This window comes from Pristiophorus japonicus, unplaced genomic scaffold, assembly GCF_044704955.1.
Source record: "Pristiophorus japonicus isolate sPriJap1 unplaced genomic scaffold, sPriJap1.hap1 HAP1_SCAFFOLD_553, whole genome shotgun sequence".
Classification (NCBI taxonomy): domain Eukaryota; kingdom Metazoa; phylum Chordata; class Chondrichthyes; family Pristiophoridae; genus Pristiophorus; species Pristiophorus japonicus.
The window spans coordinates 167,329-192,233 of record NW_027254460.1 but is presented as its reverse complement, the minus strand read 5'-3'; the positions used below and the strand labels follow the sequence as shown (position 1 = coordinate 192,233).

The window sequence follows — 24,905 nt, the reverse complement described above, 5'->3', positions numbered from 1 at the left end:
ACATTGACTCAGGCCTAAGTTAGTTTGGAGTAACTTATCGCTGTCTAAACTTACTTAAATAGCCAAAACAGGCGTAAGTGGCTGGAAACGCCCCCTTTTGGAAAAAAAAACTCAACTAACCGACTGAAACTGGAGCTAACTAAATGGGGAGAATTGCGATTTCTAGAATACTCAAAAAAAAACTAGTTGTTCCAAAAAAATAGGAGCAACTCCTGTCGAAACTTGGTCCCTAGATTGTCTATTCTGAATTTCTGTCTTGTACTGACAGTGATGAGTTTTATTATCTCCTTTTACAGAATATTGGAAGGGGAGATTTTCAGACAGGAAGCACAAACCAAACATCACGTCAAGATCTGAAGGAGTCAATCGATTCTTCAGGACCTGAATATCATCGGCCTTTGAAAGTGGAAGGAGAATTGTTTGCCTGTTCTGCCTGTAGGAAAAGATTTCAAACATCAGTGTGACTGGAAAGGCACCGAGACACACACACACCCGAGTGAGTGTTCCAGTGCACTGCCTGTGGAAAGAGCTTTAACCAGTTACACAACCTAAAAAAACATCGCACCATTCACCGTGCGGAGAAACTGTAAACGTGTTTTGTGCGTGGACGAGGCTTCAACTGATCATCCAACCATGGAGAGTCACAAGGATACCCGCACTATAGAGAAACCGTGGAAATGTGGTGACTGTGGAAAGGTATTCAGATCACCATCTGAGCTGGAAATTCATCGACGCAATCACACTGGGGAGAGGCCATTCACCTGCCCCGTGTGTGGGAAGGGATTCACTGGGTCATCCGACCTGCTGACACACCAGCGAGTTCACACCGGAGAGAGGCCGTTCACCTGCTCCGTGTGTGGGAAGGGATTCACTCAGTCATCCAACCTTGTAGTTCACCAGCGAGTTCACACCGGGGAGAGGCCATTCACCTGCTCCGTGTGTGGGAAGGGATTCACTCGGTCATCCAACCTTGTAGCTCACCAGCGAGATCACACTGGGGAGAGGCCGTTCACCTGCTCTGAGTGTGGGAAGGGTTTCACTGATTCATCCCACCTGCTGATACATCAGCGAGTTCACACTGGGGAGAGGCCGTTCACCTGCTCAGAGTGTGGGAATGGATTCACTACATCATCCACCCTGCTGACACACCAGCGAGTTCACACTGGGGAGAGGCCGTTCACCTGCTCTGAGTGTGGGAAGGGATTCACTCAGTTATCCCACCTACAGTCACACCAGCGAGTTCAGACTGGGGAGAGGCCGTTCACCTGCTTTGAGTGTGGGAAGGGATTCACTGATTCATCCACCTTGCGGAGACACCAGCGAGTTCACACTGGGGAGAGGCCGTTCACCTGCTCTGAGTGTGGGAAGGGATTCATTCATTCATCCCACCTGCTGAGACACCAACGAGTTCACACTGGGGAGAGGCCGTTCAACTGTTCTGAGTGTAGGAAGGGATTCACTACATCATCCACCCTGTTGAAACACCAACGAGTTCACACTGGGGAGAGGCCGTTCACCTGCTCTGAGTGTGGGAAGGGATTCAGTCAGTCATCCAACCTGCTGAGACACCAGCGAGTTCACAAGTGACTGCAGGGGTTGGAATCTGCTGTTATTGCTGTTGTTAATCACATCCTGACTGAACCATGTTCATTCTGACAGTTGGGGTTTGTTTCTGCTGCTGATAACCCTATAACTGGGCTGGACTTTAGTATTCTGGATATATTTCTGATTGTGTTTTTGGGGCTGCAGTGTCCATTTAAGAGACGCTGTGTGTTATCTTTCCCCTTAATTCAGCGACTCTCAACAGAAATTCAGTTTGGAATAAAATGATGAACTTTTACTTTAATTCTAAACTGATCTTTGGTACAAAATCTACAATAGTGTGTGAAAGTTTCTACTGAATAAAATCTCCAAATAGAAAGAGCTTGCTGACAATTCTTACTGACTTGCACATTACACACAGTGGCCCCTCCATTATCCACCAGAAAGAAGGGGAATGGGAATTAGTGGGGAATCAATGTCCCCAAATGTTGCCCCTCCCGTCTGGTGTAGCAATCCCCTTGGCACGGGAATGGAGACAAGTCCAGACCAAAACTGCGCAGTATTCCAGGTGTGGTCTTGCCAACGCCCTGTACAGTTGTAGCAGGACTTCCCTACTTTTATACTCCATCCCCCTTGCAATAAAGGGCAGCATTCCATTTGCCTTCCTGATCACTTGCTGCAACTGCATGCTAACGTTTTTAGTTTCATGTACAAGAACCCCCAGATCCTTCTGTACTACAGCATTTTGTAATTTTCACATTTAAATAATTTATTTTTTTATTTTTCCCACCAAATGGGATAACCTGACATTTTACCACATTATAGTCCATCTGCCAAATTTTTGCCAACTCATTGAGCCTATCTATATCCCTTTGTGGATTATTTGTGTCCTCCTTTCAACTTGCTTTCTCACCCATCTTTGTATCATCAGCAAATTTGGCTACGTTACACTCAGTCCCTTCATCCAAGTAATTAATATAAATTGTAAATAGTTGAGGCCCCAACACTGATACCTGCGGCACCCCACTAGTTACTGATTGCCAACCAGAGAATGACCCATTTATCCCGACTCTCTGTTCTCTGTTAGTTAGCCAATCCTCTATCCATGCTGATATATTACCCCCAACCCCATGAACTTTTATCTTGTGCAGTAACTTTTTATGTGGCAACTTGTCAAATGCCTTCTGGAAGTCGAAATGCACCTGATCCACTGGTTCCCCTTTATCCACCCTGTTCATTACATCCTCAAAGAATTGCATCAAATTTGTCAAACATGACTTCCCCTTCATAAATCGATGCTGACTCTGCTTGACCGAATTTTGCTTTTCCAAATGTCCTGCTACTGCTTCTTTAATAATGGACTCCAACACTTTCCCAACCACAGATGTTAGGCTAACTAGTTTCCCGCTTTTTGTCTGCCTCCTTTTTTAAATAGGGGCATTACATTTGCAGTTTTCCAATCTGCTGGGACCTACCCAGAATCCAGGGAATTTTGATAAATTACAACCAGTGCATCCACTATCCCTGCCGGTACTTCTCTTAAGACACTAGGATGCAAGCCACTCCGTTGCTCTTGCCTCATAACCCTGCAAATCTTTCCAACTCAAATATTTATCTCTTTTGAAAGTAACGTGAATCTGCTTCCATCACCCTTACAGGCAGTGCATTCCAGGCCATAACATCTGGCTGCTTAATTTTTCCCCCTCATGTAACATCTGGTTCATTTGCCAATCACCTTAAATGGGTGCCTTCTGGTTACCGAACCTTCTGACACTGAAAATTGTTTCTCCTTATTAAGAGAGTTGGTGGGCTGGAGGAGGTTACAGAGATAGTAAGGGGCGAGGCCTTGGTGGGATTTGGACAAGGAGTATTTTAAAGGTTGAAGCCACCAGCTGTTTCTCCCAGTGCAGAATGTGACTCACTGCTAACTGGAAAGATTTTTGTTTAACGACTAAAGATGCATAATGAGGGTAAATCAATCTATGTACCTTTAACTAACAGCAACATTGACCCCCGACACTGTAAATTGTTTCTCATTATAGAAGCATAGAAATTTACAGCGTGGGAGGAGGTCATTTAGGCCCATCGTGTCTGCACAGGCTGACAGAGAGATATCCAGCCTAATCCCACTTTCCAGCTCTTAGTCCGTAGCCATGTAGGTTATAGTACTTCAAGTACACATCCAAGTATTTTTTAAATGTGGTGAAGGTTTCTGTCTCTACCAACCTTTCAGGCAGTGAGTACCAGACCCCACACCACCCTCTAGGTGAAGAAATTTCCCCTCTAATCCTCCTACCAATTACTTTAAATCTATGCCCCCTGGTTGTTGACCCCTCTGCGAACGGAAATAGGTCCTTCCTATGCACTCTATCTAGGCCCCTCTCAATTTTATACACCTCAATAAGGTCTCCCCTCAACCTCCTCTGTTCCAAAGAAAACAAACCCAACCTATTAAGAGGGTTGCTGGGCTGGAGGAGGTTACAGAGATAGGCAGGGGTGAGGCTTTGGAGGGATTTCAACAAGTGGAGGAGTATTTTAAAGGCTGAAGCCGCCAGCTATTCCTCCAGCACAGAATGTGACTCACTACCAATAGGAAGGATGTTACTTTAACTATTACGACTGAATAATGAGGGGAAATCAATCTCTGTCTCTTTAAGTAACAGTGACATGGTAAGAGGGAAATGAATGATCTTTTCAACATCTATTCCACTTGGCACTGAAGTGTCTGGAACTCATAATAGGAACTCTAGGGAAACAAGATATTGACAAATGTTAAACTGTTATGTTGAGAAAACAAACCTTGATTTAACTGTTAAAAGATAAATTCTTTAAGAGGGCTTCACACTGACTCACCTGACAGCCCGACTCAGGCTCCAACCCTCAAGCACCTCGATTGGCTGCAGAACACGCTGCTGCCTTGGCCCACCTGTCATGGCCTACTCCTGCACCTATTTTCTATGTTTCTATAGCAGGAATGGGGTATTGAAGTTGCATGTTCAGCCATGAACTCGTTGAGTGGCGGTGCAGGCTCGAAGGGCCGAATGGCCTACTCCTGCACCTATTGTCTATGTTTCTATGTCATGTATGCAACACCAGGCAACCTGTATAATGCTGCCACCAGAGGGCTTACCTGTTGGAGTCCCAAGGGATCCCAGCATCCCTTGGGAGCACTGTATATAAGCAGGCCTCCCACGCTGTACTAGCATTCTGGATGGAGTCTGCATAAAGGAGCTAAGGTCACACTTACTCATTGTCTACAGTACTCTGTTGCATTACTTTATTATGAGCATAACAATTGGCGATGAGATAACGAACAACCACGCTTAAATGAAGAGAACTGTTGGTATCCTGGAGAAATTCTCAGAAGGGGACGATTGGGAGGCCTTCGTGGAGCGAATGGACCAATGCTTTGTAGTCAACGAGCTGGAAGGGGATAAGAACACTGCCAAACGAAGGGCGATCCTCCTCACCGTCTGCGGGGCAACAACCTATGTGGCCTCATGAAGAATCTTCTCGCACCAATGGAACCAACAACCAAATCCTATGAAGAACTGTGTACGCTGGTCCGAAAGCACCTAAATCTGAAGGATAGCGTTCTGATGGCGAGGTATCGATTCTACACGTGTCAGCAGTCTGAAGGCCAGGAAGTGACGAGCTACGTCGCTGAACTAAGGCGCTTTGCAGGACATTGCAAATTCGATGGATTCCTTGAGCAAATGCTAAGAGACTTTTTTGTGCTTGACATTGGCCATGAGGTTATCCTTCGCAAACTGTTGACTGTTGAAACACCGAATCTGAGCAAAGCCACTAACTCACCTACTCATTCCCACTCACTCACTCATCCACCCACTCACTTACTCACTCACCCACTCACTCCACACACTCACCCACCCACTCACTCACCCACTCACTCATTCCACTCACTCACCCATCCACTCACTCACTCACATTCACCAAATCACTCACTCACTCATTCTCCCACTCATTACTCACTCACTCCAATGTTGGGGAAGTCCAGAACCAGGGGACACAGTCTAAGGATAAGGGGCAGGCCATTTAGGACTGAGATATGGAGAAACTTCTTCACTTAGAGAGTTGTTAACCTGTGGAATTCCCTACCACAGAGAGTTGTTGATGCCTGTGCATTGGATATATTCAAGAGGGAGTTAGATACGTCCCGTACAGCTAAAGGGATCAAGGGGTATGGAGAGAAAGCAGGAAAGGAGTACCAAGGGAATGATCAGCCATGATCTTATTGAATGGTGGTGCAGGCTCGAAGGGCCAAATGGCCTACTCCTGCACCGATTTTCTATGTTTCTATGATAGCCCAGGCATTTATGTCCACCAGTGATAACACCAAACATATTTCACAGCATAAAGGGGTTTCAGCAAGTACTGTACACAAAGTAACATCGTTTTCAGGCAGAAATGCATATGACCGAACGTAAACGCCGGCAGCTGCATGACCTCAGATGACCCAGAGCCCACCATCAACCATTAATTCGAGGCAGTTAACACCTTGTTGGTGCTGTGGAGGTCATCATCGAGCCCATCAATGCCGCTTCAAACACTATGTGTGCAAAGGCTGTGGAACAATGGGACACCTCCAGCGAATGTGCAGATGAGCTGCAAATCCTGTAAACCACCACGTTGCAGAGGAGAACAGATCCATGGCGAATCAGGCTGAACTAGAGACTCGAACCGAGGAGGGACGAGTGTACAGGGTATACACCTTCACCACCGATCATGCTAAAAGTTTAACTGGATCGAATTCCAGTATCCATAGAACTGGACAAGGGTGCGAAGCAGTCTATCATGAGCAAAGAGGCCTTCGACAGGCTGTGGTGCAACAAGGCACACAGGCCCAAGCTTAGCTCCGTTCATACCAAGGTAAAAACTTACACTAAAGAGCTCATCCCTGTAATTGACAGCGCAGCAGTAAAAGTCTCCTATGATGGAGTAGTGAATGAACTCCCACTATGAATTGTACCAGGAGATAGCCTCACACTGTTCGGCAGAAGCTGGCTGGGAAAAATCCATTGGAATTGGGACAGTATCCAAGCATTCTCATCCATCGACAACACCTCGTGCCCAGGTTCTGAGCAAGTTCCCGTCATTGTTTCAGCCAGGCATCGGCAGTTTCTCGGGGTCACAGGTGCAGATCCACTTGGTTCCTGGTACACACAAGGCATGGGCGGTACCATATATGATGTGAGAGAAAGTGGAAATTGAGCTGGACAGGCTGCAGTGAGAAGGCATCATCGCGCCGGTGGACTTCAATGAGTGGGCCAGTCCTATTGTTCCAGTTCTAAAAGGTGACAGCACGGTCAGAATGTGTGGGTACTATAAAGTAATGATTAACTGTTTTTCGCTGCAGGACCAGTACCCACTACCTAAGGCAGACGACCTATTTGCGACTCTGGCTGGAGGAAAGACATTCACCAAGTTGAACCTGGCTTACATGATGCAGGAGCTGGTGGAATCTTCAAAAGGCCTCACCTGCATCAACACGCACAAAGGTCTGTTCATCTACAATAGGTGCCCGTTTGGGATTTGATCGGCCGTGGCAATTTTCCAAAGGAACATGGACAGTCTGCTACAGTCGGTTCTGCACACCGTTGTTTTCCAGGACAACATACTGGTCATAGGTCGGGACACCATCGAACACTTACAGAACCTGGAAGAGGTTCTAAGTCGGCTAGATTGCGAGGGACTCAGGTCGAAATGCACAAAGTGTGTTTTCCTGGCACCAGAGGTCGAGTTCTTAGGGAGAAGAATCGCGGCAGACAGCATCAGACCAACCAACACCAAGACAGAAACCATCAAGAACGCGCCGAGACCACAGAACGTGATGGAGCTGAGGTTGTTCCGGGGACTCCTCAACTATTTTGGTAATTTCCTACCCGGTTTAAGCACCTTGCTAGAACCCCTACATGTGCTACGCAAGGGAGACAACTGGATATGGGGGAAATCACAAGAGGCTGCTTTTGAGAAAGCCAGAAATCTGTGATGTTCCAACAAACTGCTTGTCTTGTATAACCCATGTAAACGTTTAGTGCTAGCTTGCGATGTGTCTTCATACGGGATTGGGTATGTGTTACAACAAGCTAACACATCGGAAACATTGCCACCAGTCGCCTATGCGTCCAGGAGCTTGACCAAGGCCAAAAGGGCCTATAGCATGATTGAAAAAGAAGCTCTGGCATGCGTTTACGGGGTGAAAAAAATGCACCAGTATCTCATGTTTGGTCTCATGTTTGAGCTGGAAACTGACCATAAGCCGCTCATATCGCTATTCTCAGAGAGCAAAGGGATTAATACCAATGCCTCTGCCTGCATCCAAACATGGGCGCTCATGCTGGCTGCATACAACTATGTAATCCACCACAGACCAGGCAGAGAAATGCGCTGATGCTCTCAGTTGGCTACCATTGCCCACCACCGGGGTAGAAATGGCACAGCCTGCAGACTTGCTCTTGGTGATGGATGCATTTGCAAACGAAAAGGCACCTGTTCCGGCCCGCCAGATCAGGACCTAAGCCAGCCAGGATCCTTTACTATCCATTGTAAAAAACTGTGTCCTCCATGGGAGCTGGTTCAGCTTCCCAGCGGAAATGCATGAAAAGATCAAGCAGTTCCAATGGCGCAAAGACGAAATGTCCATACAGGTGCACTTTCTTTTGTGGGGTAATCTCGTGGTTTTGCCCAAGAATCATAGAAACATAGAAATTAGATGCAGAGCAGGCCAAATGGCCCTTCGAGCCTGCACTGCCATTCAATAAGATCATGGCTAATCATTCAACCTCAATACCCCTTTCCTGCTTTCTCTCCATACCCCTTGATCCCTTTGGCCGTAAGGACCATATCTAACTCCTTTTTGAATATATCTAATGAACTGGACTCAACAACTTTCTGCGGTAGAGAATTCCACAGGTTCACAATTCTCTGAGTGAAGAAGTTTCTTCTCATCTTGGTCCTAAATGGCTTACCCCTTATTCTTAGACTGTGACCCCTGGTTCTGGAACTCCCCAGCAACGGGAACATTCTTCCTGCCTCGAACTTGTCCAGTCCCATCAGAATTTTATATGTTTCCATGAGACCCCCTCTCATTCTTCTAAACTCCAGTGGATACAAGCCCAGTTGATCCAGTCGCTCCACATATGTCAGTCCTGCCATCCCGGGAATCAGTCTGGTGAATCTTCGCTGCACTCCCTCAATAGCAAGAATGTCCTTCCTCAGATTTGGAGACCAAAACTAACACAATATTCCAGGTGTGGCTTCAGCAAGGCCCTGTACAACTGCAGTAAGACCTCCCTGCTCCTATACTCAAATCCTCTAGCTATGAAGGCCAACATACCATTTGCCGCCTTCACCGCCTGCTGTACCTGCATGCCAAACTTCAATGACTGATGTACCATGACACCCATTTCTCATTGCACCTCCCCTTTTCCTAATCTGTCACCATTCAGATAATATTCCGCCTTCCTGTTTTTGCCACCAAAGTGGATAACCTCACATTTATCCACATTATACTGCATCTCCCATGCATTTGCCCACTCACCTAACCTGTCCAAGTCACCCTGCAGTCTCTTAGCATCCTCCTCACAGCTCACACCGCCACCCAGCTTAGTGTCATCTGCAAACTTGGCGATATTATACTCAATGCCCTCATCTAAATCATTGATGTATATTGTAAATAGCTGGGGTTCCAGCACTGAGTCCTGCGGCACTCCACTAGACACTGCCTGCCATTCTGAAAAGGACTCGTTTATTCCGACTCTCTGCTTCCTGTCTGCCAATGAGTTCTCTATCCTCGTCAATACATTAAACCCAATACCATGTGCTTTAATTTTGCACACTAATCTCTTGTGTGGGACCTTGGCAAAAGCCTTTTGCAAGTCCACATACACCACATCCACTGTGTCCACTATACTAGTTACATCCTCTAAAAATTCTAGAAGATTTGTCAAGCATGATTTCCCTTTCATAAATCCATGCTGACTTGGACCGATCCTGTCACTGCTTTCCAAATGCGCTGCTATTTCATCTTTAATAATTGATTCCAACATTTTCCCCACCACCGATGTAAGGCTAACCAGTCTAGAATTCCCTGTTTTCTCTCTCCCTCCTTTTTTAAAAAGTGGTGTTACTTAGCTACCCTCTAGTCCATAGGAACTGATCCAGAGACAATAGAATGTTGGGAAATGATCACCAATGCATTCACTATTTCTCGGGCCTTAAGTACTCTGGGATGCAGCCTATCAGCCCCTTGAGATTTATCGGCCTTCAATCCCATCAATTTCCCAAACACAATTTCCTGACTAATAAGGATTTCCTTCAGTTCCTCCTTTTTGCTAGACCCTCGAATCCCTAGTATTTCTGGAAGGTTATTTGTGTCTTCCTTAGTGAAGGCAGAACCAAAGTATTTGTTCAATTGGTCTGCCATTTCTTTGTTTCCCATATAAATTCACCAGATTCTGTCTGCAAAGGACCTACGTTGGTCTTCACTAATCTTTTTCTCTTCACATATCTATAAAAGCTTTTGCAGTCAGTTTAAATGTTCTCTGCAAGCTTCCTCTCATACTTTATTTTCCCCTCCTAATTAGATCCTTTGACCTCCTCTGCTGCATTCTAAATTTCTCCCAGTCCTCAGATTTGCTGCTTTTTCTGGCCAATTTATATGCCTCTTCCTTGGATTTAACATTGTCCCTAATTTCCCTTGTTAGCCACGGTTGAGCTACCTTCCCCTTTTTATTTTTTACTCCAGACAGGGATGTACAATTGTTGAAATTCATCCATGTAATCTATAAATGTCTGCCATTGCCTATCCACTGTCAACCCTTTAAGTATTATTTTCCAGTCTATCCTAGCCGATTCACATCTCATACCATTGAAGTTACCTTTCCTTAAGTTCGGGACACTAGTCTCTGAATTAACCCTGTCACTCTCCATCTTAATAAAGAATTCTACCATATTATGGTCACTCTTCCCCAGGGGGCCTCGCACAACAAGATTGCTAATTAATCCTCTCTCATTACACAACACCCAGTCTAGTATGGCCAGCTCTCCAGTTGGTTCCTCGACATATTGAACTAGAAAGCCATCCCTCATACACTCCAGGAAATCCTGCTCCACCGCATTGCTACCACCTTGGTTAACCCAATCTAGATGTAGATTAAAGTCGCCCATGATAACTGCTCTATCGCTAATTTCTTGCTTGATGCCATTCCGAACCTCACTACTATTGTTTGGTGATCTGTCCACAACTCCCACTAGCGTTTTCTGCCCTTTGATATTCCGCAGCTCTACCAATACAGATTCCACATCTTCCAAGCTAATGTCCTTTCTTACTGTTGCGTTAATTTCCTCTTTAACTAACAACGCTACCCCACCTCCTTTTCCTTTCTGTCTATCCTTCCTGAATGTTGAATACCCCTGGATGTTGAGTTCCCTGCCTCGGTCACCCTGGAGCTATGTCTCCATAATCCCAATTATATCATAATCTTTAATAGCTGCCTGCGCAGTTAATTCATCCACCTTATTACGAATACTCCTCGTATTGAGGCACAGAGCCTTAAGCCTTGTCTTTTTAACACTCTTTGCCCCTTTAGAATTTTGCTGTAATATGGCCCTTTTTGATTTTTGCCTTGGGTTTCTCTGCCCACCACTTTTACTATTCTCCTTTCTATCTTTTGCTTCTGCCCCCATTTTATTTCCCTCTGTCTCTGTGCATAGGTTCCCATCCCCCTGTCAGGGAAACGTTCATACGTGACCTACACAGTACCCATCCAGGGATAATAATGATGAAAGCTATAGCCAGATCCCATGTGTGGTGGCCCGGCATCAAGGTAGACTTAGAGTTGTGCATGCGCCAATGCAACAGTTGCTCTCAACTGAGTAATGCACCCAGAGAGGCACCGCTAAGTTTGTGATCATGGCACTCCAAACCGTGGTCGAGGATCCACGTTGACTTTGCGGGCCCATTCCTGTTTTTGGTTGTTGTGGATGCTTATTCAAAATGGATTGAATGTGTAATAATGTCTGTAAGCATGTTCCCACTGCCACATCGAAAACCTACGAGCCATGTTTGCCACACATGGCCTGCCCGATGTCCTTATCAGTGACAATGGGCCATACTTCATCAGTGCTGAATTCAAGGAATTCATGACCCGCAATAGGATCAAGCACTTCACATCTGCCCCGTTCAAGCCCACATTCAATGGTCAGGCAGAATGTGCAGTCCAGACCATCAAGCAAAGCTTGAAATGCGTGTTGGAAGGTTCCCTGCAAACCCGCCTCACCCGAGTCCTGCTCAGCTACTGCACCAGACCCTACTCGCTCACCGGGGTTCCTCCAGCCGAGCTGCTCATGAAAAGGGCGCTCAAAACAAGGCTCTCTCTTGTCCACCCTGATCTCCATGATCACATCGAAGACAGGTGGCATCAATAAAACATGTACCATGATCGTGCAAACTTGTCACGTGATATTGAATCAATGACCCTGTATTTGTACTCAGTTATGGATATGGTCCCAAATGGCTTGCTGGCACTGTCATAGCCAAAGAAGAGATTAGGGTGTTTCAGGTCAAACTTGCCAATGGACTAATATTCAAAAAGGCTTTGGATCAAACCAAACTGTGATTCACAAACAGCCACGAGCAACCCGATGAGGACTCCAACTTCGACCCTCCAACATACACACAAGTGGCAACCGACATCACGGTTGACCACGAAACTGAACTCACCATCCCCAGCAGCCCAGCAAGGCCAGCTGTCCAGCTGTCCAGCAGCCCAGCGAAGAACCAACCAACTCACTCACACCCGCATTTCTACCGAGTCTATCGACAAGGGAGCGAAAAACCCCAAATCGTCTCACCCTGTAAATAAGAGTACTATTAACTTTGGGAGGGAGTGATGTCATGTATGCAACCCCAGGCAACCTGTATAATACTGCCACCAGAGGGCTTACCTGTTGGATCCCAGCATCCCTTTGGAGCACTGTATATATGCTGGCCTCCCACACTGTACCAACACTCTGGAGTCTGAATAAAGGAGCTAAGGTCACACTTACTCATTGTCTACAGTACTCAGTTGAATTACTTTATTATGAGCATAACACCACCGATCTCTGAGCTCTCTTCCTGTTGGTTCCCAGGGCAATCAATTAACACTCACCAACATTATGCTGCCAGATTAAGTTGACGGGCGCAGAGGAAGTAATAAATTAAGGCCGTGAATTTGAGTTAAGAAATAAAATTAGAGAAGCATAAATAAATAAATGAGGAGAGGCAATATAAACTAAAGGGTACAATCCTAAAGGGGGTGCATGAACAGTGAGAACTGTGGGTTTACGCGCACAAATCGCTGAAGGTGGCAGAAAAGGTTGAGAAAGCAGTTAAAAAACTTACAGGATCCTGGGCAGACAAAAGCAAGGAGGTTATGATGAACCTTTGTAAAACACTGGTTCAGCCTCAACTGGAGCAGTGTGTCCAATTCTGGTCACCGCACATTATGATGTGAAGGCCTTAGAGAGGGTACAGAAAAGATTTACAAGAATGATTCATGAGATGAGGGACTTCAGTTACGTGGATAGACTGGAGAAGCTGGGGTTGTTCTTCTTTGAGCAGAGATGGTTGAGAGCAGAATTGATAGAGGTGTTCAAAATCATGAGGGATCCAGACAGATTAGATAGAGTGGTTGCAGGGTGGCCAAGACTGAGAATTAAACATACAGGGGTATCTGACGATTCGGAAAGATAGACAAGAAGGGAAAGGAGGTGGGGTAGTTCTGTTAATAAAGGATAATATCAGGGCAGTTGTGAGAGACGATATTGGCTCTAATGAACAAAATGTTGAATCATTGTGGGTGGAGATTAGAGATAATAAGGGGGAAAAGTTTATAGGCCCCCAAATAATAACTTCACGGTGGGGCGGACAATAATCAAGGGAATAATCGAGGCATGTGAAAAAGGAATGGCAGTAATCATGGGGGATTTTAACCTACATATCGATTGGTCAAATCAAATCGCACAGGGTAGCCTTGAGGAGGAATTCATAGAATGCATACGGGATTGTTTCTTAGAACAGTATGTTACAGAACCTACAAGGGAGCAAGCTATCTTGGATGTGCTCCTGTGTAATGAGACAGGAATAATAAACGATCTCCAAGTAAAAGATCCTTTCGGAATGAGTGATCACAGTATGGTTGAATTTGTAATACAGATTGAGGGTGAGGAAGTAGTGTCTCAAACGAGCGTACATAAGAACATAAGAATTAGGGACAGGAGTAGGCCATCTAGCCCCTCGAGCCTGCTCCGCGATTCAAAAAGATCATGGCTGATCTGGCCGTGGACTCAGCTCCACTTACCCTCCCCCTCCCCATAACCCTTAATTCCCTTATTGGTTAACAATCTATCTATCTGTGATTTGAATACATTCAATGAACTAGCCTCAACTGCTTCCTTGGGCAGGGAATCCCACAGATTCACAACCTTCTGGGAGAAGAAATTCCTTCTCAACTCGGTTTTAAATTGGCTCCCTCGTATTTTGAGGCTGTGCCCCCCTAGTTCTAGTCTCCCCTACCAGTGGAAACAACCTCTCTGCCTCTATCTTGTCTATCCCTTTCATTATTTTTAAATGTTTCTATAAAATCACCCCTCATCCTTCTGAACTCCAACGAGTAAAGACCCACTCTACTCAATCTATCATCATAAGGTAACCCCCTCCTCTCCGGAATCAGCCGAGTGAATCATCTCTGTACCCCCTCAAATGCTAGTATATCCTTCCTTAAGTAAGGTGACCAAAACTGCATGCAGTACTCCAGGTGCGGCCTCACCAATACCGTGTACAGTTGCAGCAGGACCTCCCTGCTTTTGTACTCCATCCCTCTCGCAATGAAGGCCAACATTCCATTCGCCTTCCTGATTACCTGCTGCACCTGCAAACTAACTTTTTTTTGGGATTCATGCACAAGGAGCCCCTGTTTTATTATTGCCCCTGTTTTATTATTTAAAGGGGCTGCTCCTGAAATTCTGGCTGCACTTCAGTCCCACACTCCTGATCTTTGGGCACCCTGTGCGGAGGGGAGCGGGTAGGTCCGAGGGCCTCCTCGTAGGACTGCTCCTGAGCACGGCCAAGTGTGCCATCAGCCGGTCCAGGCAGCGGGCGGTCGAGGGGGTCGTTCAACCTGACTGCCTGCCTCTCTTCTGCGCGTACATCCGTGCCAGGGTGTCCTTGGAGATGGAGCACGCGGTGTCCACCGGTACGCTCGCGGCCTTCCGTGAGAGGTGGGCACTGGAGGGACTGGAGTGCATCATCACGCCCGGCAACCAAATTTTTATTTGATTTTATATTTTAAAGTTTAATTTGTTTTAATTGCCGGTGTTTTTAGTGTCCCCCTCCCCTTTTATAGGGGGCACTTGGAGAAAAAAATATGATTTTAGTGCCCAAAAAAAAACTTTAAAAAAAAACAAACAAAAAAAATACAAAAAACAAAAAAAAAGGGCCTTGTAAATGTTTGGTGCGTCCCCCAGATCGGGGGGCCACGATTTAATGTTTTTGTTTCCCCCAAAAGAGTTCATGCACAAGGACCCCCAGGTCCCTCTGCACCGCAGCATGTTGTAATTTCTACCCATTCAAATAATATTCGCTTTTACGGTTTTTTTCCCCAAGGTGGATGACCTCACATTTTCCGACATTGTATTCCATCTGCCAAACCTTAGCCCATTCGCTTAACCTATCTAAATCTCTTTGCAGCCTCTCTGTGTCCTCCACACAACCAGCTTTCCCACTAATCTTTGTGTCATCTGCAAATTTTATTACACTACATTCTGTCCCCTCTTCCATGTCAATTATGTATATTGTAAGCAGTTGTGGTCCCAGCACCGATCCCTGTGGCACACCACTAACCACTGATTTCCAACCCGAAAAGGACCCATTTATCCCGACTCTCTGTTTTCTGTTAGCCAGCCAATTCTCTATCCATGCTAATGCATTTCCTCTGATTCCACGTACCTTTATCTTCAGCAGTAACCTTTTGTGTGGCACCTTATCGAATACCTTTTGGAAATCTAAATACATCACATCCATCGGTACACCTCTATCCACCATGCTCATTATATCCTCAAAGAATTCCAGTAAATTAGTTAAACATGATTTCTCCTTCATGAATCCATGTTGCGTCTGCTTGATTGCACTATTCCTATCTAGATGTCCTGCTGTTTCTTCCTTAATGATAGCTTCAAGCATTTTCCCCACTACAAATGTTAAACTAACCAGTCTTTTGTCTGCCCCCTTTTTTAAACAGAGGCGTTACATTAGCTGCTTTCCAATCCGCTGGTACCACCCCAGACTCCAGAGAATTTTGGTAGATTATAACGAATGCATCTGCTATAACTTCTGCCATCTCATTTAATACCCTGGGATGCATTTCATCAGGACCAGGGGACTTGTCTACCTTGAGTCCCATTAGCCTGTCCAGCACTACCTCCCTAGCGACAGTGATTGTCTCAAGGTCCTCCCTTCCCACATTCCTGTGACCAGCAATTTTTGGCATGGTTTTTGTGTCTTCCACTGTGATGACCGAAGCAAAATAATTGTTTAAGTTCTCAGCCATCTCCACATTTCCCATTATTAAATCCCCCTTCTCATCTTCTAAGGGACCAACATTTACTTTAGTCACTCTCTTCCGTTTTATATATCGGTAAAAGCTTTTACTATCTGTTTTTATGTTTTGCGCAAGTTTACTTTCGTAATCTATCTTTCCTTTCTTTATTGCTTTCTTAGTCATTCTTTGCTGTTGTTTAAAAATTTCCCAATCTTCTAGTTTCCCACTAACCTTGGCCACCTTATACGCATTGGTTTTTAATTTCTTCTAAACTCCAGTGAATAAAGGCCCAGTCGATCCAGTCTCTCCTCATATGTCAGTCCTGCCATCCCGGGAATCAGTCTGGTGAACCTTCGCTGCACTCCCTCAATAGCAAGAACGTCCTTCCTCAGATTAGGAACCAAAACTGAACACAATATTCCAGGTGAGGCCTCACTAAGGCCCTGTACAACTGCAGTAAGACCTCCCTGCTCCTGTACTCAAATCCGCTAGATATGAACGCCCACATACCATTTGCCGCCTTCACCATCTGCTGTACCGCACGCCAACTTTCAATGGCTGATGTACCATGATACCCAGGTCTCGTTGTACCTCCCCTTTCCTAATTTGCTGCCATTTAGATAATATTCTGCCTTCATATTTTTTCCACCAAAGTGGATAAGCTCACATTTATCCACATTATAATGCATCTGCAATGAGTTTGCCCACTCACCTAACCTGTCCAAGTCACCCTGCAGCCTCTTAATGTCCTCCTCACAGCTCACACCGCCACCCAGCTTAGTGTCATCTGCAAACTTGGAGATAGTACACTCAATTCCTTCACATAAATCATTAATGTATATTGTAAATAGCTGGGGTCCCAGCACTGAACCATTCCACTAGTCACTGCCTGCCATTCTGAAAAGGACCCGTTTATCCCGACTCTCTCCTTCCTGTCTGCCAACCAGTTCTCTATCCACGTCAGTACATTACCCCCAATACCATGTGCTTTGATTTTGCAAACCAATCTCTTGTGTGGGACCTTGTCAAAAGCCTTTTGAAAGTCCAAATACACCGCATCCACTATCCTGAAAAAATTCTAGAAGATTTGTCAAGCATGATTTCCCTTTCATAAATCCATGCTGACTTGAACTGATCCTGTCACTGCTTTCCAAATGCGCTGTTATTTCATCTTTAATAATTGATTCCAACATTTTTCCCACTACTGATGTCAGGCTAACTGATCTATAATTACCCGTTTTCTCTCTCCCTCCTTTTTAAAAAAGTGCCGTTACATTAGCAACCCTCCAGCCAATATGAACTGATCTAGAGTCGATAGACGGTTGGAAAATGATCACCAATGCATCCACTATTTCTAGGGCCATTTCCTTAAGTACTCTGGGATGCAGACGATCAGGCCCCGGGAATTTATCGGCCTTCAATCCCATCAATTTCCCTAACACAATTTCCCGCCTAATAAGGATTTCCTTCAGCTCCTCCTTCTCACTAGAACCTCGGTCCACTCATATTTCCGGAAGGTTATTGGTGTCTTTCTTCGTGAAGACAGAACCAAAGTATTTGTTCAACTGGTCTGCCATTTCTTTGTTCCCCATTATAAATTCACCTGAATCTGACTGCAAGGGACCTACGTTTGTCTTCACTAATCTTTTTCTCTTCACATATCTATAGAAGCTTTTGCAGCCGGTTTTTATGTTCCCAGCAAGCTTCCTCTCAAACTCTATTTTCCGCCTCCTAATTAAACCCTTTGTTCTCCTCTGCTGAATTATAAAATTCTCCCAGTCCTCAGATTTGCTGTTTTATCTGACCAGTTGATATGCCTCTTCCTTGGATTGAACACTATACTTAATTTACCTTGTTAGCCACGGTTGAGCCACTTTCCCCGTTTTATTTTTACTCCAGACAGGGATGTACAATTGTTGAAGTTCATCCATGTGATCTTTAAATGTTTGCCATTGCCAAGCCACCGTCAACCCTTTAAGTCTCATTCACCAGTCTATTCTAGCCAATTCATGTCTCATACCATCGAAGTTACCTTTCCTAAGTTCAGGACCCTAGTCTCTGAATTAACAGTGTCACTCTCCATCTTAATGAAGAATTCTACCATATTATGGTCACTCTTCCTCAAAGGGCCTCGCAAATAAGAGTGCTAATTAGTCCTTTGTTATTACACATCATCCAGTCTAGGATGGACAGCCCTCTAATTGGTTCCTCGACATATTGGTCTCGAAAACCATCCGTAAAAGACTCCAGGAAATCCTCTTCCACCGCATTGTTACCAGTTTGGTTAGCCCAATCAATATGCAGATTAAAGTCGCCCATGATAACTGCTGTATCTTTGTTGCACGCATCCCTAATTTCTTATTTGATGCTGTCCCCAACCTCAATACTATTGTTTGGTGGTTTGTACATAATTCCCACTAGGGTTTTCTGCCCTTTGGTATTCCATAGCTCCACCCATACTGATTCCACATCATCCAAGCTAATGTCCTTCCTTACTATTGCACGAATTTCCTCTTTAACCAGCAACGCCACCCCACCTCCTTTTCCATTCTGTCTATCCTTCCTGAATGTTGAATACCCCTGGATGTTGAGTTCCCAGCCTTGGTCACCCTGGAGCCATGTCTCTGTGATGCTAATTACATCATATCCGTTAACAGCTATCTGTGCAGTTAATTCCTCCAGCTTATTACGAATACTCCTCGCATTGAGGCACAGAGCCTTCAGGTTTATCTATTTAACACACTTTGCCCCTTTAGAATTTTGCTGTAATGTGGCCCTTTTTGCTTTTTGTCTTGGGTTTCTCTGCCCTCACTTTTACTTTTTTTCTTTCTACTTCTGCATTCTACTCTGGTTCATCTACACTCACTAATTCCTGGTATTGTTGTTGATGTACAAAATTCTAAATAAATGACACTGCACTGTGAACAGCACTTAATTACAATTGTTGACATTTACAATGGGTTTGCTTCTGCCCCCATTCTACTTCCCTCTGTCTCCCTGCATAGGTTCCCATCCCCCTGCCATATTAGTCTAACCCCTCCCCAACAGCACGAGCAAACACTCCCCCGAGGACATTGGTTCCGGTCCCTCCCATGTGCAGATCAATTGTACTGGTCCCACCTCCCCCAGAACTGGTTCCAATATCCCAGGAATTTGAATCCCTCCCTTCTGCACCACTGCTCAAGCCATGTATTCATCTGAGCTATCCTGTGCTTCCTACTCTGACTAGCACGTGGCATTGATAGCAATCCTGAGATTAATACCTTTGAGGTCCTACTTTTTAATTTAGCTCCTAGCTCCACAAATTCGTCTTGTAGGACCTTAAACAGAACAAGTCTGGGGGTTGATATGATAGAAGGCAAACTAGGTGAGAAGTGATATAAGTTAGATTAAGAAAAAGCACTAAAATGGAACATCACTTGGTCTCCTGTGATCACGGAGCAATCAAATATTCGAAACACTGTGTTTGAAACACAGATAATTTATTCAATATTTAGACAGGGTTTTAAATTCCAGCTCAGGTATAGGGGTTATTAAGTTCATCAGAAACGAACAAGAGCTGCCAGAATGAACATGGTACAGTGCCCAGTGAAATCACAGTAAATCCTGTTCTATTCACAAATGTAGCCTTTCTCCTCAACCCATTTAAAACTGAGATGACGAGGAATTTCTTTTCTCAGAGGGTTGTAAATCTGTGGAATTCTCTGCCCCAGAGAGCCATGGGGGCTGGTTCATTGAATATATTTAAGGCGGAGATGGACAAATTTTTGAGCGATAAGGGAGTAAAGGGCTCTGGGGAGCGGGCAGGGAAGTGGAGCTGACTCTATGATCAGATCAGCCATGATCTTATTGAATGGGGAGCAGGCCCAGGGGTCCGGGTGGCCCACTCCTGCTCCTATTTCTCATGGTCTTATGTACTCAGCATGCCCCGCGGGGAAGAATGTGCTGCACCCAGACTACAGGAGCTCAGTGCGCAGGCGCGGGTCCTGGGGGGGCGGGGGAGGGGCTTTGGAGCATTTGTGGTGCGGGTAATGGCGGAGGCAGTATGTTTTGGGTTGGTTCCTCAGAAGTGTCCTTTTCATCGGTACAGAGCGGAGTAATGAACCAGCGGGGAGCCGGGGAGGCTTCATAAACAACGGGTGCCCACCGCAAGCCCGAAATAATAACCGGAATATCGGCGGTTGCAGCTTCGGGGCTTTCTCCCGGCCACAGGCCCAGGCTAACGGTGGACATTTTGGTGTAGTTAGTCAGTTTCAACGGTCTGCCCTCTATAGTCAGTGAGTAGCAAAGCGCATGCGCGGCCATGTTGGTGCAGGAACAATGTGAATGATGTCAGTGTCTGGAACTGAACCCAGCCAGAGTCAGCACCTTCAGGGGAGGGGAACCAGTGAGTGTAGAACTGAACCCAGCCAGAGTCAGCACCTTCAGGGGAGGGGAACCAGTGAGTGTAGAACTGAACCCAGCCAGAGTCAGCACCTTCAGGGGAGGGGAACCTGTGAGTGTAGAACTGAACTGAGCCAGAGTCAGCACCTTCAGGGGAGGGGAACCAGTGAGTGTAGAACTGAACCCAGCCAGAGTCAGCACCTTCAGGGGAGGGAAACCAGTGAGTGTAGAACTGAACCCAGACAGAGTCAGCACCTTCAGGGGAGGGGAACCTGTGAGTGTAGAACTGAACTGAGCCAGAATCGATGGTGAAAACTGGGAGTGGAGGGGAAACTGTCGAGAACATAAGAAATAGGAGCAGGTGTAGGCCATTTGGCCCCTTGAGCCTGCTCCCCATTCAATAAGATAATTGCTGATCCGATCATGGATTAGGTTCCAATTCCCCGTCCGCTCCCCATAACCTTTTACTCCCTTATCGCTCAAAAATGTGCCTATCTTCACCTTAATTATGTGTAACTCTCCATCTTAATAAAGAATTCTACCATATCATGGTCACTCATCCCTAAGGGGCCTCGCATAACAAGATTGCTAATTAGTCCTCTCTCATTACACATCACCCAGTCTAGGATGGCCAGCCCTCTAGTTGGTTCCTCGACATATTGGTCTAGAAAACGATCTCTAATACACACCAGGACATCCTCCTCCACCGCATTGCTACCAGTTTGGTTAGCCCAATCAATATGTAGATTAAAATCGCCCATGATAACTGTTGTACCTTTATTGCACGCATCCCTAATTTCTTAATTGATGCTGTCCCCAACCTCACTACTACTGTTTGGTGGTCTGTACATAATTCCCACTCGCGTTTTCTGCCCTTTGATATTCCGTAGCTCCATCCATACTGATTCCACATCATCCAAGCTAATGTCCTTCCTTACTATTGCATTAATTTCCTCTTTAACCAGCAATGCCACCCCACCTCCTTTTCCATTCTGTCTATCCTTCCTGAATGTTGAATACCCCTGGATGGTGAATTCCAAGCCTTGGTCCCCCTGGAGCCATGTCTCCGTGATGCCAATTACATCATATCCGTTAACAGCTATCTGTGCAGTTAATTCGTCCACCTTATTCCGAATACTCCTCGCATTGAGGCACAGAGCCTTCAGGCTTGTGTTTTTAACACACTTTGCCCCTTTAGAATTTTGCTGTAATTTGGCCCTACACTTTAACCATCCTACACTTTAATCTATTTTCCCAGTCCACTTTTGCCCAATCTGCCCTCATACCTATGTAGTCTCCATCATTTAAGCTTAGAACTCTGGTTTGAGATCCAAATTTCTCGCTCTCCATCTGAATTTAAAATTCAACCACGCTATGATCACTCATTCCAAGGGGCTCCTTTATTCGGAGATTGTTTATTAATCCTATCTCATTACACAGGACCAGATCTAAGATAGCCAGCATTTCAGAGGAGGAGAGAGAGAGGAAACCAGTTATTGTAGAACTGAACCCAGTCAGAGTCAGCACCATCAGGGGAGGAGAGAGAGGGGAACCAGTGAGTGTAGAACTGAACCCAGCCAGAGTCAGCATCTTCAGGAGAGGTGAGGAACCAGTGAGTGTGGAACTGAACCCAGCCAGAGTCAGAACCTTCAGGGGCGGAGAGAGAAAGGAACGTGTGATTGAAGAACTGAACCCAGCCAGAGTCAGCACCATCAGGGGAGCAGAGAGTGGGAAACGTGTGATTGAAGAACTGGTCCCAGCCAGAGTCAGCACCATCAAGGGAGCAGAGAGTGGTGAACATTTCATTGAAGAACTGAACTGAGCCAGAGTCAGCACCTTCAGGGGAGGGGAACCAGTGAGTGTAGAACTGAACCCAGCCAGAGTCAGCACCTTCAGGGGAGGGAAACCAGTGAGTGTAGAACTGAACCCAGCCAGAGTCAGCACCTTCAGGGGAGGGGAACCTGTGAGTGTAGAACTGAACTGAGCCAGAATCGATGGTGAAAACTGGGAGTGGAGGGGAAACTGTCGAGAACATAAGAAATAGGAGCAGGTGTAGGCCATTTGGCCCCTTGAGCCTGCTCCCCATTCAATAAGATAATTGCTGATCCGATCATGGATTAGGTTCCAATTCCCCGTCCGCTCCCCATAACCTTTTACTCCCTTATCGCTCAAAAATGTGCCTATCTTCACCTTAATTATGTGTAACTCTCCATCTTAATAAAGAATTCTACCATATCATGGTCACTCATCCCTAAGGGGCCTCGCATAACAAGATTGCTAATTAGTCCTCTCTCATTACACATCACCCAGTCTAGGATGGCCAGCCCTCTAGTTGGTTCCTTGACATATTGGTCTAGAAAACGATCTCTAATACACACCAGGACATCCTCCTCCACCGCATTGCTACCAGTTTGGTTAGCCCAATCAATATGCAGATTAAAATCGCCCATGATAACTGTTGTACCTTTATTGCACGCATCCCTAATTTCTTAATTGATGCTGTCCCCAACCTCACTACTACTGTTTGGTGGTCTGTACATAATTCCCACTCGCGTTTTCTGCCCTTTGATATTCCGTAGCTCCATCCATACTGATTCCACATCATCCAAGCTAATGTCCTTCCTTACTATTGCATTAATTTCCTCTTTAACCAGCAATGCCACCCCACCTCCTTTTCCATTCTGTCTATCCTTCCTGAATGTTGAATACCCCTGGATGGTGAGTTCCAAGCCTTGGTCCCCCTGGAGCCATGTCTCCGTGATGCCAATTACATCATATCCGTTAACAGCTATCTGTGCAGTTAATTCGTCCACCTTATTCCGAATACTCCTCGCATTGAGGCACAGAGCCTTCAGGCTTGTGTTTTTAACACACTTTGCCCCTTTAGAATTTTGCTGTAATTTGGCCCTACACTTTAACCATCCTACACTTTAATCTATTTTCCCAGTCCACTTTTGCCCAATCTGCCCTCATACCTATGTAGTCTCCATCATTTAAGCTTAGAACTCTGGTTTGAGATCCAAATTTCTCGCTCTCCATCTGAATTTAAAATTCAACCACGCTATGATCACTCATTCCAAGGGGCTCCTTTATTCGGAGATTGTTTATTAATCCTATCTCATTACACAGGACCAGATCTAAGATAGCCAGCACTTCAGAGGAGGAGAGAGAGAGGAAACTAGTTATTGTAGAACTGAACCCAGTCAGAGTTAGCACCATCAGGGGAGGAGAGAGAGGGGAACCAGTGAGTGTAGAACTGAACCCAGCCAGAGTCAGCATCTTCAGGAGAGGTGAGGAACCAGTGAGTGTGGAACTGAACCCAGCCAGAGTCAGAACCTTCAGGGGCGGAGAGAGAAAGGAACGTATGATTGAAGAACTGAACCCAGCCAGAGTCAGCACCATCAGGGGAGCAGAGAGTGGGAAACGTGTGATTGAAGAACTGGTCCCAGCCAGAGTCAGCACCATCAAGGGAGCAGAGAGTGGTGAACATTTCATTGAAGAACTGAACCCAGCCAGAGTCAGCACCATCAGGGGAGCAGAGAGTGGGAAACGTGTGATTGCAGAACTGAACCCAGCCAGAATCACCACCATCAGGAGAGGGAGGGGAACCAGTGAGTGTAGAACTGAACCCAGCCAGAGTCAGCACCATCAGGGGAGGGGAGGAAGGGGAACCAGTGAGTGTACAACTGAACCCAGCCAGAGTCTGCATAAGAACATAAGAAGAAGTAGGTCATACGGCCCCTCGAGTCTGCTCCACCATTTAATACGATCATGGTTGAGCCGATCATGGACTCAGGTCCACTTCTCTCTCTGCTCCCCATAACCCCTTATTCCCTTATCGATTAAGAAATTGTCTATCTCTGTCTTAAATTTATTCAATGAGCCAGCTTCCACAGCTCTCTGAGGCAGCAAATTGCACAGATTTACAACCCTTTGAGGGACGACATTCCTCCTCATCTCAGTTTTAAATGGGCGGCCCCTTATTCTAAGATTATGCCCTCTAGTTCTAGTCTCCCCTATCAGTGGAAACACCCTCTCTGCATCCACCTTGTCAAGCTCCCTCATAATCTTATACGTTTCGATAAAATCACCTCTCATTCGTCTGAATTCCAGTGAGTAGAGGCCCAACCTTCTCAACCTTTCCTCATAAGTCAACCCCCTCATCTCCGGAATCAACCTTGTGAACCTTCTCTGAACTGCCTCCAAAGCAAGTATATCCTTTCTTAGATATGGAAACCAAAACTGTATGCAGTATTCTAGGTGTGGCCTCACCAATACCCCGTATAACTGTAGCAAGACATCCCTGCTTTTATACAACATCTCCTTTGCAATAAAGGCCAAGATTCCATTGGCCTTCCTGTTCACTTGCTGTACCTG

The 24,905-nt window shown here is 45.7% G+C and overlaps 2 protein-coding genes across 3 annotated transcripts in view; both read left to right on the top strand.

Moving 5' to 3' along the window:
- Positions 1-1,909, top strand: part of LOC139254492 (zinc finger protein ZFP2-like) — a 32,674-nt gene extending 30,765 nt beyond the window's left edge. For both annotated transcript variants that reach the window (XM_070873707.1, XM_070873708.1), the window contains exon 2: positions 297-1,909. In XM_070873707.1, coding sequence (XP_070729808.1) covers positions 634-1,587 — 954 coding nt within the window. In that variant the 5' untranslated portion in view covers positions 297-633 and the 3' untranslated portion in view covers positions 1,588-1,909. The remainder of the gene's footprint in view (positions 1-296) is intronic.
- Positions 1-24,905, top strand: part of LOC139254494 (zinc finger protein 850-like) — a 154,503-nt gene that overhangs the window by 30,748 nt on the left and 98,850 nt on the right. Inside the window, exon 2 of the mRNA XM_070873709.1 lies at positions 20,236-20,422. The gene's annotated coding sequence lies outside the window, so the exon portion shown is untranslated. The remainder of the gene's footprint in view (positions 1-20,235; positions 20,423-24,905) is intronic.